At 49.0% G+C, this 14,176-nt stretch overlaps 1 protein-coding gene across 3 annotated transcripts in view; it reads right to left on the bottom strand.

Annotated features, from left to right (window-relative positions):
* The window catches only part of RXRG (retinoid X receptor gamma), a 77,626-nt gene that overhangs the window by 30,124 nt on the left and 33,326 nt on the right, over positions 1-14,176 (bottom strand). For 2 of the 3 annotated variants that reach the window (XM_080407395.1, XM_080407396.1), the window contains exon 3: positions 9,369-9,504. In XM_080407395.1, the coding sequence (XP_080263521.1) occupies positions 9,369-9,504 (136 nt within the window). Of the gene's footprint in view, position 1; positions 9,349-9,368; positions 9,505-14,176 lie in introns of those variants that run through there. The other variant, XM_080407392.1, reaches the window with a different exon arrangement.

Below are 14,176 nucleotides of genomic sequence, written 5' to 3'. Positions count from 1 at the left end.
CCTTTGGATTAGAATGAAAACCTTTGGTTAGAAAATCCATGCTCTCTCCGAGCCAGCAAGGCCACAGCTTCAAGCTTGCTCACACGGGGTTTCTCCACTGAGCACTGCCTCGATCAGGTACAAGCATGTGACTGCACATTGTCACATTAATGCCATAGCAAGGGCTCTGGCTTTCACTGAATCACTCCTTTCTCTCCTGTGCTTTTAAGTCTGCTCTCTAGCATCCAGCATATCTGATCCAGGATAAAACCTGCCTTATCAAGTTGGCCCATTACTATCATTTAAAAAAGATCTGAAGAAGATGGCATTTATACCAGATTCACACTTTGTGTCACATGATCCAGATCAAAAGTTCTGTGTACCAGGGCCCAAAAGCCACATCTACCATATCAGGAAGGTGCAGCTTCCATCAGCACTTCTCAGCAAGGTGCCTTCGTAGCTTGGTCCTTGCTCCAGTCAACAAGGCATTTTCTATAAGCCGAGGTGGGATGGGGATGGTGGGGCTGCTGTGCCTTTCACAGGATGCTCGCAGCTCCTCAGGAGCCAGGCAGCTCACCCGAATCCCACTTCCACTTCACTTCTGCAGATGTCACTGGCTCATTAACACTTTTTTCCAGTAGATTTCAGCCTGTTCATTGGGTCCCCTGAGAGCAGGAAAGGAAATCAAACACCGCTAAAACCCAGCTGTGCTTCTATGAAAGAGGGAGAGGCAGGTTTTGCAATGCTTTGCTGTCTTCTCTAATACAAGAAGATCTCATCTGTGATCTTCCTGGGGATGGCTCTCCGAGTTTCAAGCAAGTCTTGGAACAAGTTTCCATTGCTCTAAATACTCTTAATCCAGCAACCCTGCCCACTGCAATCCTCCAGTTCATATCTATAATCCCCCTCAGTCACCGGGGGGGGAAAAAACCAACCCCGCACAAAACCCTCCCGAACAATAAACCAGACCACCTCTTTGCCCAGAGACACACTGTTCAATGCTGTGCTGCAGACATGCCTATGCAGCCTCTCCACAAATACCAGATACAGAGACATAGCCTAGGTATGGAAAGTGGAAGAAATAAAGCCCAACCAAGTCTTGCTGCCCAAAGACAAAGCACCAAATGCATTTAAGATGAGCTGAAACCCAAAGATACCCTTCATTAATTGGCCATATAAAAAGCTGGGAGAAGGGGGATACAAAGACCTCACTTTACCCCTCCACTGCCTCTGCCTCCACTGGTGGCTCAGACAACTCTACTCTTGATAGTCTGGGTCTGTCTCCTAAGCCATGCGGACTTCAGCATCACAGAAAGCCAACAAGTTTGTTTTCCCAGCATCTCTTTATAGATCCAACCAACACCAGTTCAAGGCTTTGCCAGCCTGGTCTGTTTGACGTTCAGGGGAATAAGCTATCTCTTTGCCTTACCCAGGCAGATACACCTCTCTCTCATCTGTTCTTGCAGCTATTCTTGCCCTGGGACCCACCTTCCAGTGGCTGTCAAAGGGGAACAAACACAACATGAAACTCAGCCGGAATGTTCTCCCACAAGATCGGTTCCTCTCTGTTTAAATAAACTTTTTTATTTAAACTTTTTTCAAAAAAACTGTTTAAAACCCTTTGCCTCCCTGTGCAGCCAAGGGGCAGGTAAGGAGCCAGCTACAGCGTCATCAGCGCCCTCCATTGCCTTTCAAACATTCTCCTCTCAAAAGCCACATGCTCTTCTGTACTGAACAGAAAATCCGCTGGTATTTAAAGCCATGGGAGCATGACAAAATTCCCTGTGACCCAAAGAAAGGAACAGCCCTGGATCAAGAGAAGCACCGACCACACCACACAGGGACAAGGCAGCACAGCAGCGAGCAGCAAGCACATGAAGAATTTGCAGGGATGTGGAATGACATTTGCTGGCGCTGTCAAATACGTGCTCCCTGCCTCCCGATCTCTTCCCAGCAGAAAGAAAGAAGCGAGCACCTGCCCACAACCACTTTCTGGCCCTGTCCTTTCAAGCCTCTGAGCTGAAGGAGCATCCTCTGCACAGCAGAAGCAGAGAAAGGGCCTGGGATGACGTGGGCACAGGAACACATGCTCGCATAGTGGCACTGTGCTAATGCATGCTGACTTAAGTCAGTTTATTAAAGCAAGCTCTGAAGATCCCAGAGCAGCTTCTCCCAACACAGAGCTGTCTCCTCTATTAGCAAGACATATCTCAGCTGCAAAATCTAGACCCCAGTCCCTTTTCAGGTCTTAAGCTTTCCAGACCAGCAGCACAGCCTCAAAGGCTAATCTATACCAGTAAATTCACCACTCCAGGGCATGGTCCCAGGGTCTGTCCTGCTGGTTGTAAACACAGGCCCTAGCACTTTCCGCCAGATAGTTCCCAAGCACAGTTTGGGAGTCAGCATAGGCCAAGGGTTGTTTCCACAGGGAACATTGGTCATTTAAGAGTCAAGCCATATCCACACAAATCAGTCTCCCCAGGCTTATTTCATTAGTGAGGCTTTTAAATCATACCTATCCGACTAAATCCTGCAGCCGTGGAGCCTAATATTCAGGGCCGCAAAGACACAACACTTCAAACATCCCAGAAATTGTGCAAGACATCCCTCAGTGCCCCAAGTACTTCTCTGGATCCCCCTGGGCACCTGGGCCAAGTGGGAAGCTTTCCAGGAAAGCTGCTCCTCCAAGACATGGGCTACTTCAAAATCCCACAAGCAGAGCAGACCCAGGAGACACATTTACATGCCGTACTTTGGCACATATAACCTCTAACCTAAGATGACACACAGCAGCAAGGAAAAATTAATACTGATGAACCCTTTGTCAGGTGAAACAGAAGAGCTAAAACAGTTAAGAGCCTCAGGTGACACCAATAGACACAGCGCTCTGACAAAAAAAACCCAAACCATCCCACTTGCAATACATAAGAGCTGCCCGGGTGTCTCGCTCTGGCTGGAAACAAAGCTGGCAGTGCAGGCTGGTCCCAGGACCCTAAGCAAGCAGACCCAAAAGCAGCATCTCCATCAGTGCTCTCCACCACTCCTCCAGGAAGATGCACTGTTCCATGCATTCCCACCACCTGAAGGCAAGAATCTCCCAAAACTTCCCCAACAACTGTAACCCTCCTTGGAGGAGTCTTGTTCATGTCTCTGTGGAGGACCTCACACAGCTGTTCCCTCAGAGCAGCCACGTTCTTGGCCTTTGTAACAAGTCAGCAGTAAGAAAAAGATCATTTATGTTCATCACTATGTGGCAGTGAACAGGGCCAGGGCTGCCGGAGAACAGCCAGGCGAGGGCCAGCCAGTGCTCTGCAGGGATGTCTATGCAGATATCACTGCAGATTTTGGGGGCAGCCAGTCCTGGACCCGCACAGTTATCACTGGTGAAAGGTACTAAACAGTTCAGGGCAGAGGTTGCTGGGAGGTATGTGCTGGAGAAGGGCACTCGAGCACACTCTGCTCCTACCTCCCTTCTAAACAGCTACCATTTGCAGGATGAACCTTTGGCCTGGCTCCGTCTGGCTGCTTTTTACACCCGCAAGATGCTCTTACCCAGCCCACGCAGCTCTGGCCTACCCCAAGTCCAGGTACCAGCCTACACACAGAAGGTAAAAATAAATACATCACAGACCCAGATTCCTACCCCAGCATCACTTTTTTGGCCTGATGAGGAAGGCAGCGAGGATGCAAGGATGCTTCACAGGAAATATTATGTGATGTCTCCCTCCCATCCCAGACTCTAAAGGGCTCTTAGCTCTCCAGCCACCCACCCTATCCCCAGCTGAGCAAGCACAGCTGCCCTCGGGGCACCCGCAGCCCTGTGCGTGCAGTCAGAGACAGATGGCTTCCCGGCCAGTGAAACAGCCCTCCCCAGGGGCTGACTCTGCACGAGCTATCTGTCAGGGGCAAGGATCATCACCCAGCAGAGAAACAAGGCTGAGCTCTTCCCAGTCCCCTCTGCACCGTGGGCCAGCAGGGCTCAGACCCACGTGTGTGATGCAGCGGCAAGGCTGGCCTGAGTGGGACAGGCAGTTTTGCACCTCAAATGCCCGATGTGCTGGTGCAACAGTTGAGAAGCCTGTGCTGGCCAGGTGGTGACCTGCTAGGGGACAGGTCTGCAATGCAACCGCTTCCTCAGTGGGGCTCAGTGCCCCGTTTCCCCCCCCAGAACATTTGGAGGGGGAGGTATTCACCTGTTCCAGGGTCACTCTTTGCTTCTGTGGCCATATATCTATCCTTAAGAAAACCCATCCTAAAGGTTGTGGCAGGCTCAGCCCAGCTGCAAGCTGCCAGCCACCAAATGCAACCCCACCTGCCAGGCTTGAAAATCTGCCCCAAGCGCCCTGCTGTCCCCTCGTCGCCTCATGTATGCCTTTAACAGTTTGCTGGATTACCCATTGCAACTAAAATAACAAAGCTACAAAAGAAGAGGGCAAACAAACGCGATATTCTGTGGCAATTAGGGCTAAACAGGGGAAAGGGGAGCGAGGAATGAATGGACAATGGAGAGGGCAGGGACGCAGCAGCCCAGGCTCGGCAAGCTGGGCACGAACTGTCCTCGGGAGGCTGAGCCCAAGCCAGGGAGCAGTGAGCTGTATGTAAGGAAACGCAGGGAGATGAAAAGGGTTATTTAAACAAGCACGGGGCAGTCCCCACGGGGCCTCCCTGTCCGCTTGGCTTCATCACAGTGTCCAGGGAAGAGCAGCTCCTGCTTCCCCGCCCCCCCCCCCCCCGCACCAAGTCCTATTCAAGGTGGTGGGGGGACACTGGCAAGCTGTGGTGGGGTCCACTTAGAAAGGAAGGAATCCATTAATCTCCTTGGTAATTACTGCCACATATGGATTTGCACAATTACACTCTGTTAATTGGTTATTACAGGCAAGCCAGACTGATTGGGCAGAACGGCTGGGCTTTAACCCCTTTGGTGCCCCCGGGGCCAGCCAGACACCAAGGCAGCCTTCCTCCCAAAACACTGCTGTCTTATCCTCCTGTAACCTTGCTGGCTCGCTCCTATGCCAAGGACCAGCAAGTGTGGCCCCCAGCACCCATCCCATCTTTGCTCTGATGCCTTCCTTTCACCTGGGGACCCCAAGGAGACAGATCCAAGGGGAAAGAAGTGAGCCTGCGGCTCAAAATTGCCAAACTGTCCAGCTGGTTTAATCTGCTCTGGGTTTGCAGTAGACGCACCACATACTCCCCAGGGTGCTGAGGGACTGCAAACTCAGATCTTGTTTGTTTTTAGAAGGAGATCCAGATTCCTTGTGCACTTTGACTTTGTGCCCTCAAGCCCAGCAGGGCTAGGGCCAATGAAAGGAGAATCCACCCCCAAGCCTTTCTCGGTCTCTGAACGCAGCTTCACTGACTAGATTTGCAGTGTAACGCTTCTCTTCCTCAAAGTACTGAAAACAGAGGCTTTATTCTAGTAATATATATATATATAACCTCAGTAATATAAGCTATGCCAAAAAAATACAGATTAAGCCCTTGTAAAACTCCAGACAGCATAAGACTTCTGACAGTTGGGCGTGGAGGCAGCCTGGCTGCCCCACACCGCAGCCGTCACCTCCAGCACCCCTCGCAGGTAGCGGGCCATCCAAGACCTGGCTCCAAAACGTCTCATTCAGGATGCAACAGTGTTTCTGGAGAAAGCTTAGAAGCGGCAGGCCAAGGCAAGAGTAATTTCTGCCAGAATCATGTCAAGGGCTTCCTGTTAAAAAGCCGTAACAGGAAGGTAAACGGGAGCATTGCAGAAAACCCACAGGGCAGCCGGGCCCATCTGAGGGGAGAGCTGTGCTCAGCAGCCACCAACATCAAGGACAGAGCAGGCGTTACCACACTGGCACACCAAAGCCACCATGCTGCTGCTTGGCTTTTTGAGGCTCACACATATGTGATGCTCCTCCACAGGAGATGGCATAGAGAAACCTTTTCCAGACAGCTCATGTCACCCAGATAGAGAAGAACTTACGTGTTGCTTGCAGGGCACAGCAATGCACCACTAGTCCCACACATTGCCTCCTCAGACTGGCACATTCAGCTTTACTCTCATTGATTGCATTATTGCAGTTTCCCAGAGACTTCTTCTCCACCCTCATTGTCACATGTGTGGATGAGCCTCGAGGTAGCACCCTACTGCTCCATCCTGTCCCTTCCCCAAGGGAAGCCCAGCACCCCTCCCCAGAGGGGTAGCACTCACTTGGCAGTAGGATATTGCTCAGCACAAGCAAATGACTTATAAGAAGAGTGTGGCAGAGCCAGGCATCACACAAGGCACATGGTGAGGATTTTCAGCTCAACTTCTGAATCACCCCAGCAAGCTACTACAGCAGGAACAAAGAGATAGCAAGCAAGATCACAGCAAGAGAACTCCATACCACACTCTAGCCTCATCCTCTGGGTAAAAAAAAAAATCTTTGGACAGCCCATCTTGGGTTTTCAGCTGAAGCAGATCAAAAGGAAACTCAAAACACCTGCAACAAACACCCACTCTTCACCCTTGCCCCTACTGCCATCACTGCAATAACACCTGCTATAACACTCTAGGTCTAGCCTAGGAGGAACCTCCTTCTCATCAGCTAATTAAAGGGCTTTTACTGTCCTCTCTGTACTGCAAGGAGTAGGCTCAGCAATAAAAGTCGTTTTCCTAGAAGGTCACTGGAGTGACATGAAAGTTGCAGTGGGATTTGCTCCTGTTGTTTCAGCCACCTGTGATTTCCCAGCTCCCTGATTTCAATACAGAAATTTCTTTCTCATGCAAAAGCTGAACTCCAGACTCCCTATCTGAAGGAGACCCTCTCATCTATGGTCAAGGCAGCATCTCCCATCTCTCCATGAGTGTTTTCAAGTGTGCGTGAGCTTGTCTTGGAGGAAGAGAAAGGCAGACCAGCCCCGCACCCATGAAATGCTGCTGATCTCTCCCGTAAACCAATTGCCTTTGCAAAGTTCGGAACGAATCTTCAGAGCTGTCAAAGGGAAGATCGGGCAGAACCTGCAACCATGCTTAAAAAGGTCAGCTGAGAAAAGTCAGGATGGGAAGGATGCTCGCATTATTGACAGATGCAGAGTGGAAAGGGCTAACCTGTGAGTACCTGCAAGCTGGTTTTGGCAGCACACGCTAGACTTCAACTCGGGGCTCTGTTGACTGCAGCTGGTGACAAATCCTTTGTGGATCACTTCCAGACAACTGAGTCTGCGGACTAAGCCTGAAACTGAGACTGGGGCTGAGCACCAGGCAGGGCATCTGTGTAGCCTTCCTTCACCCTGAGGGATGGGAGTAGGCTGGTGGGATGGATGCCTTTCTGGCTTTTGTGACTCAGATCAGCTTTTTAGATCTCTGAGACTAGAACATAATTTTCTCTCTGTCCATTACATACATGCACACCTATTTGTCCAGGTTTCTGTAGGAAACAGCAGTGAGCATCCAGGCATTTGCTGGTGGTTTCTCATGTATGAAGTGAATCACCCCAGTAAAAAGCCAGGGAATCTTCCAAAACTGCTGGAATTTGACTTAAACTCCCCTCAACCTGGGAGCACTTTAGAGTTGAGGTATGTTGACGGTTTGGAGTACTTGTAAAAATAAACAAACAGAATTTTTTTAAATTGCAACGATTCTTCAATACCCTGGTTATAACATGGGTTCTGCCAACATGGAAATGTACCAAGGATGTCTTACAGCCATGACATTCTGCTAGAATTGCAGAGTTCATTTGGAAAGCTGTACATCAGCACTATCATCAGACACAAGCCTAGGTGGCTTTTCCAAAATGCTTTCAAGTTCGTCTCTAGCTTTCATGGTGCTTTTTGCTGAAGTCCCCTTCCCCTTAGCCTAGCTCAAGGGAAGGATTTAAACCCACAGGCTCTTTGTGTGCCCCACAGGTGGCCTAAGCTGAGACCGCAGGAGGGATCTGCCAGCCCCTTGCCATGCTCAGAGCTGATAACAGCTCTGTGAGTCCTGGACATCAGCAAGTATGCCTTTGGGGCAGGCATTAGCAGTGGTAGGTGATAACAGACCCTGCTGTGCCCCACAGGCTGCCAGCACGTGCTAAGGTCAGCCATGGACTGTGCAGCTGAGGGAAGGGAGGCAGGGAGAAGAGGAGAGCAACTTCACTGAAAGCCCAAGCCAGAGCCAGTAAATGCTTACCCACTGCCTGCTACCTTGTCATCTCGGCATGCTGCCTGCCCGCTTGTGCTCAGTTAATCTCTCCTGGCTTTTGGGGAGCAATCCCTGCCCTCTCTGCAGTCCCTCCAGCCCTCTGATCTGCCCAAGACAAGTGGGTTTCAATTCCCAGGGTTCAGCCCCTGGTGCAAAGGTTACTTTGCGTCGAACTGGATCAATTCATGTTGTGCCACTGGTTTACCTGATATACACGAATCAGACAAATAGGGTATCTGCTGATGCTAATTGAACTTGATATTGATATGGATATGTGACGTATTTACTAAGAAAGCAGCAAGAGAAGTTGCTGTTTTAAGTTTTATGTGACCTGGAAACATATAAAGGGAAGTAAATATATTCCTTTTGGTCAGAATATTGTTATGCATATATTGCAAAGACTTCACTTGCAGCAGAGGTAGTGAAACACATTGGGTCAGGTCAAAACACAAACCAGGTTCGAAGGGATCTGAAATTAATTAGACCATTACAGCATTTTCCCAGCTAAATTCTCTGTCTTTCTCTCTCTCTGTACGTATACACACATATGTTTAATATATTTGACAAAATCAATATTTATCCAGGGAGAGCTTCAGTTTTTGGAAAAAACACCTTATTAGAAGTATTCTGTCATGGAAAATTCTTGACCAGCTTTACATGTAACTTCCACCTGTCCTTTATTAACCTTTATGAGCTGATTCCCAGAACTCCTTTAGTATAAGGCATCACAGCCTTCACCCATAAATACAGTCTCCCCTTCCACGCCCTGAACACTTTCATTTCCCTCTGTTGCAGGAGGAAAGCACAGACTCACAGAAAACAGGTCTGGAAGAGACCTGGCAAGCTCATCTCACCTGTCTTCCTGCCCCAAATTAGACCGGAGACCTTTGGGAACAGAGCCGTCACTTCCTTCCCCAGACCATCCATCCCACCACATCCCCAGCACTCCTTTCCCAGTGTCTAAACTAAGCCTTCTCTCCTGCAACAGAGAGTGCAGCACAGTGCTACAACGGTTCTTTTCCAAAACCTGTGCCTGAATTAAACTCCCATAAAGGCTCTGTTCAGTCAGCCCCTATTGCTACAGGAGCAGCGTGCCCAGGAGGCTGGGCAACCCACAGCTCTTGGCAATGGCCACAGCGGTGTCCCGCCACCCCTCCGCGCCGCTGCCCAACCCACGGCTGAGCCTGCAGTGCTGCTCAGCACAGCCGATTCGCACGGGGTCAGGGCAAGGACTTACAGAAGTGAGGGAAGGAGCCCGTCTCCAGGGAATAAGGAGTCTGTGTGCCCGGCTGCATTTCCAACCTGCGTCCTGTCTCTTCAGCGGACTCAACCATGAAGGGAGGTTTGGGATCGGCTCTCTCAGCTGTGCTGGGCTGTTGGAGAAAGAGAGAAGTGTTTACATATTACAGAGCAGCATCCTCACAATCTGTCCTAAGTTACAAATTTACCTCCCAGACCTTGACCGGGGCTGGGGTTTCCTGTGTTTGCTCTCCAGGCTCCTGTCTCTTTGGAAAGCAGGAGATGTTGCAATGCCACAGGAGGGCTGACTGCACAGCCTGCCCGAGAAAGACCCTACAATGCAAAGGAATTGGTCCGAAGCGGCTCTGCTGAGAAAGTGACTCCTGGAAGCACTTTCTCTTCTAACCCCAGCTCCTGAAGGAACGAAACCAAGCAAACAACTGCCATCCTGGCTGAGTGTCTGCCTCAGTTCTGCTTCCCTCCTCCTCCCTGCTAGCTGATCTTTTTTCTCTCATCTGCAAGCCTTTCCACTCTATCTGATAACAAATTTTGCCTTCAAGAAGGTGGTAGTGTTAGCCTGTTAGCCACATCACCACTGGACAGCGGAGACCAGACAAAGCTGGCTTTTGCCTCACTGAAGCTGTGAGGATGGTGGGGGCAGGTGACAAAAGAAATGTCCTGTATGCATTCCTGAGCAGTGTCACTAGCAGCCTGTAGGTGACCTGGACAGACCCTTGTCTCCAAAAGGCTTTCAGAAGACAATCAGCCTGTGCTGTGACCAGTTTTTCTTGTGCTGAAGTTAGAGCCCCTGGCTTTGTCCCTGACCTTGCTTATCTGTTACACTCTCCAACCGTGCATGGGCGTCTGCCTGCATCTTCCCTCAGTGTTTGGATTTTGCCAGTCCAGATGAAGAAGAGTTACAAGCAAACAACATTCCTCTCCCCTGTCTGCACTGATAATCTCGGGATCTCATCTCCTCTGCGATCCCCTTCAGGCTGTGTCAACATCACAGGGGTTGCGGAGGGCAAGATTGTTCTGACTTCGCTGCCCCATCGTGTACACTGTGTGCTGCCCAGCCCAGCACAACCACACAAAGAATATTCCTCTGGGATGTGACTCAGACCTGCGAAGGGGTTTTAACCACCTCCCTCTCCTAGATTTCTCCACATTTACAGCAACAAAACACGCAGGTCCCAGAGTGCAGAGTGATCTTGTCTCCTCCTTCCAGAGACTTTCAGAAATTGGAGCCTCTGCATTGCTGTAATCCCCTTGGATCAGCAGGCAGAGCATTGCTAAAGCCAAGGTGGGCCACACAGCCCCTTCTACATCAGTGCCAACAGCCAGGACATCTCCCACACCAGAAACAGCTGCAGGGAGTCCAGGCAGGCAGGGCTAGAAAGGGTGCTGAATTGCTAGTTGGTTTTGCTTGTGCTTTCAGGAAATTCTTAATCTGAAATTGTAACAAATTCCTCAAATTCAAGTTCTTGTGGATCTGAAACCCTGCAGGGTATTCTGGAGTTGAGCCAGGAGGGGAGAAAAGAGACATGGAAAAATAAGATACCCTGTGGCATCAACTCTAAGCCTCTTTAAGAGCCATAGAAATCCAGGGTGCTCTCTCTGCTGTTTCTTCTCCTCACAAGCACTGCCTCTCTTACGTTCTTACCCTGCCAGTGGGTAAGATGGATCCAAATCCCTCCTTTTTTTGTTGTTGCTGGGTTTTTTTGTCTTTTTTTTTTTTTTTTTAACCTAGGAAGGGCTGCCCAGCAGTCAGATTACTAGTCAACGACTCCAGATCCTCTCGAACCTGCAACTGACCTCTCAGATCTACTCAAGTTTGCCTCCCCAGTTCTCCCAGACAGCAAAATGTTCTGTGCTCTGACCTGTGGTGCTTACATCCCTCTTGCTATCCCTTTCCCTTTCTCAGACCTAACACATCGCAGCAGCTGCCAGAGCATGGACCCACTCCAGAAATGAACCTCCAGTGTTAGGTGGCACGGCTTTAATTACATGACTGGAGCCAGAAGAAAGGCTGTGTGTGAAACACTGCTTTTTCAAAATTTTAAACCTCCACTCAGAGTACTCTGTGTGGCTGTGAGCAGAAGTAGCAGGACACGGACCCTGCAAGCACACAAAGGAGCTGAATCAATGTCTTGTTGATACAGTCTAGCAAAATCAGCTAATGATAGACAGGACTGCAGGTTTTCATATGTGAGGGAAGGATTTACAGTGATACAAAATGAATTATTTCAGCCCCACAGTGACAATACCCACTCGCTTCCTTATTATATTTTATTGATCTTGCCCTAAATACATGTGGCTGGAGGAAATGATGCATAAATTACTAACGAGTTAATTTCTTGCTCCGACACAAGCTCACAACAGTCCTTTGAAGGGGAACCAGGAAAGACAATGTGTGAAAGGATAAAGGCAATGAGACAAGCTTGGATGTAATAATCCCACGTGAATGATTATTGCTGCAACTAATGTAATCTAATAATGAAGAATTTACGCCAGATGTCCCCCAGAATATGCCAGGCAGGCTCAGGATTCAGCAGTGGATCCATTTCTAAGGAAACCTTGTTAGGACAAAAAAAAAATGTTGCTGTCTGTTCGTCAAATGAGAGTCTGTAGACCTTCACAGTTAGAGTCGTAACAAAAACGTGCCTTGCAAAGCTTCCTGGCAGTGCGTTCATTAGGCCTGATTGCCAATTTGTTTTCAGGGGAAGTTTAAGACATTGGGTTCAGGCTATAAAGTTCCTAACGGTCTAGGAGCTGCCCGTTTCAGAAGCTTGCCCTTATCCCAAGCCAGAGCTGCCACCAGAATTTCCCCTGTGTCTCCCTGGGCAGAGAGGGAGCTGCTGGGAGGGAAGTTGCCAGGACAGGTGAGCGAAGAGTGGAGAATCACATCATTTTATGTATTTTGAACTTGCATCCCTTTGGGTCTCACAGGGATATCCCAGACCAGAGTTGCACCCCTGTCCTGGGGCATGATGCACCCCATACATCCCCTTCCTTCTCACAAGCTGCAGCATATGGGGACACCACATAGCAGGGAAAAGGAAAACAGAGCTCTGCACCAGAGGAGTATCATGGGGGTACTCAGGCTGCTGCAAAATGGGGTCAGCTTCATCTTGGGTCATGCAATTCAGAAGCCCATTTTGCAAAGGCATGTTGAGCACAGGCCTGGCAAAGCACCGCTGGCTATCCAGGTCCTCATGAAGACCTGAACTTGACCACATTTGATGCCCAAAGAGCAGACCACAGTTCAGATGATTTGTTATTTCAGATCCAGCACTGAACGAATGCTCTTCTAGCCCAAGTGTGAGGACAGCACTACTGACGGGCAATGATTTCCATGGCATGCTACACAATCAGCCAGACCAGAAACCTGACATCAACGCTTCCTCTTCATTCAAAAACCCACATAAGCTAAGTGTAAAAACAGGCACAAACCATGCTTTTCGCTCTCCATCTTTACCTCTGCTGCCTATTCATCACCTCTTTGAAGGTATTTTGGATAGCCATTCCAAACACCTATTCTGGTCATGCTTTGGGGTTTGAACTGCTGTTCATAATTCCTCCTTACTAACCACTGTTATTTAAGTAGGTCTGATGGGAGGAAGGGGGAAGAGAAGCTTTAGCAAGATCCAGGTCCACTAAAACACAAGCCACTACATTCAACTTGAAAGATTTGTCTAAGCCGCATTAACTTAATTGGGACTTAACATCTTGTTCATTTGTTGTTTTTGCAGAAGACCCAGAGATCTCCACAGTGAACCTATGTGACTCCAGAAATGAGTCATGGGGACTGCACAAACATGGTTTGATTGTGTCAAAATCACAGCCACCGCGCTTCTCCCGTGATCCTCCTTTGTCAGCTAGTTTGATAGCGTAGGCTGCTTGTCTATGTTGAAATCTATTTCACGGGGGCTCTTTGATCTGAGCCTGCGTGCTGCTGCTCTGTTCTAACAGGCACACAGCTGCTCCAAAGGACTTTGCAAACAATAATATAAACATAGCTGCACTTAGGACTTGCAAACGCTGATTTTAGCCAGTTTGTATGTTAGACGTCACCATACCTAGAAACAACTTACAAACAGGACCAAAGATCAGGCCTAATTTTAGTAAGCCTTTGCGCTCTGCATCCCCTGACTGTGCTTGCTTTGATGAAACATGATCATAGGATGAAAGAAAGCAAAAACCCAGCTGGCACCTGCTGGGAGGGCAGGGAGAGAGAATCTGGCAGACAGGAGGTTCCTACAGAGATTGCCAACACTACTACATGTCTGTTTTGCTTTTTGGGCAGCATGGTGAATCCAAAGGTGATAAAAATTTGGCTTGGCTGGCTAGACAAGATGTGCCCACATCAGATACCGCACTCTCCCTCCTCGATCACTAACATCTCTGCACCTCTCAAGGCAGCTCCTTCTGCTGTGCTTCAAGTCTCCAGCCCCTGAGCTTCAGAGAGGATCCAGACTCTGCTGGAGTGAAGCACATATGTGGGAATAGCTGCTCCCTTACAAACAGCAGGCTAGCCGGCTGGGCTGCTCCGTACCAGACATCTGGACAACCAATTTCAAATTTCAGTTTGCAGCACAACACAAGGATTGTTGTTAGAGGATATCTTTGCACCTCTGGAAACTTTGAGGCATCTGTAGTATTTTTAGGACAACAGCTTTATTTACAATTCAGTGCCATGAAAAGACAAATGTTTAACTGGGAGTGACTTTGCTCTCCAAATACTTTTGGGAAGGAAAAGTGACTCTAAAGTGAAAAAAACTTGCTGTTGTCTGAGCATCAAAAGAG

This window comes from Falco punctatus (genome assembly GCF_963210335.1).
Source record: "Falco punctatus genome assembly, chromosome: 11".
Taxonomy (NCBI): Eukaryota; Metazoa; Chordata; class Aves; order Falconiformes; family Falconidae; genus Falco; species Falco punctatus.
Note: the sequence above shows the minus strand (reverse complement) of the source record. Positions and strands in the feature narration are given on the sequence as shown.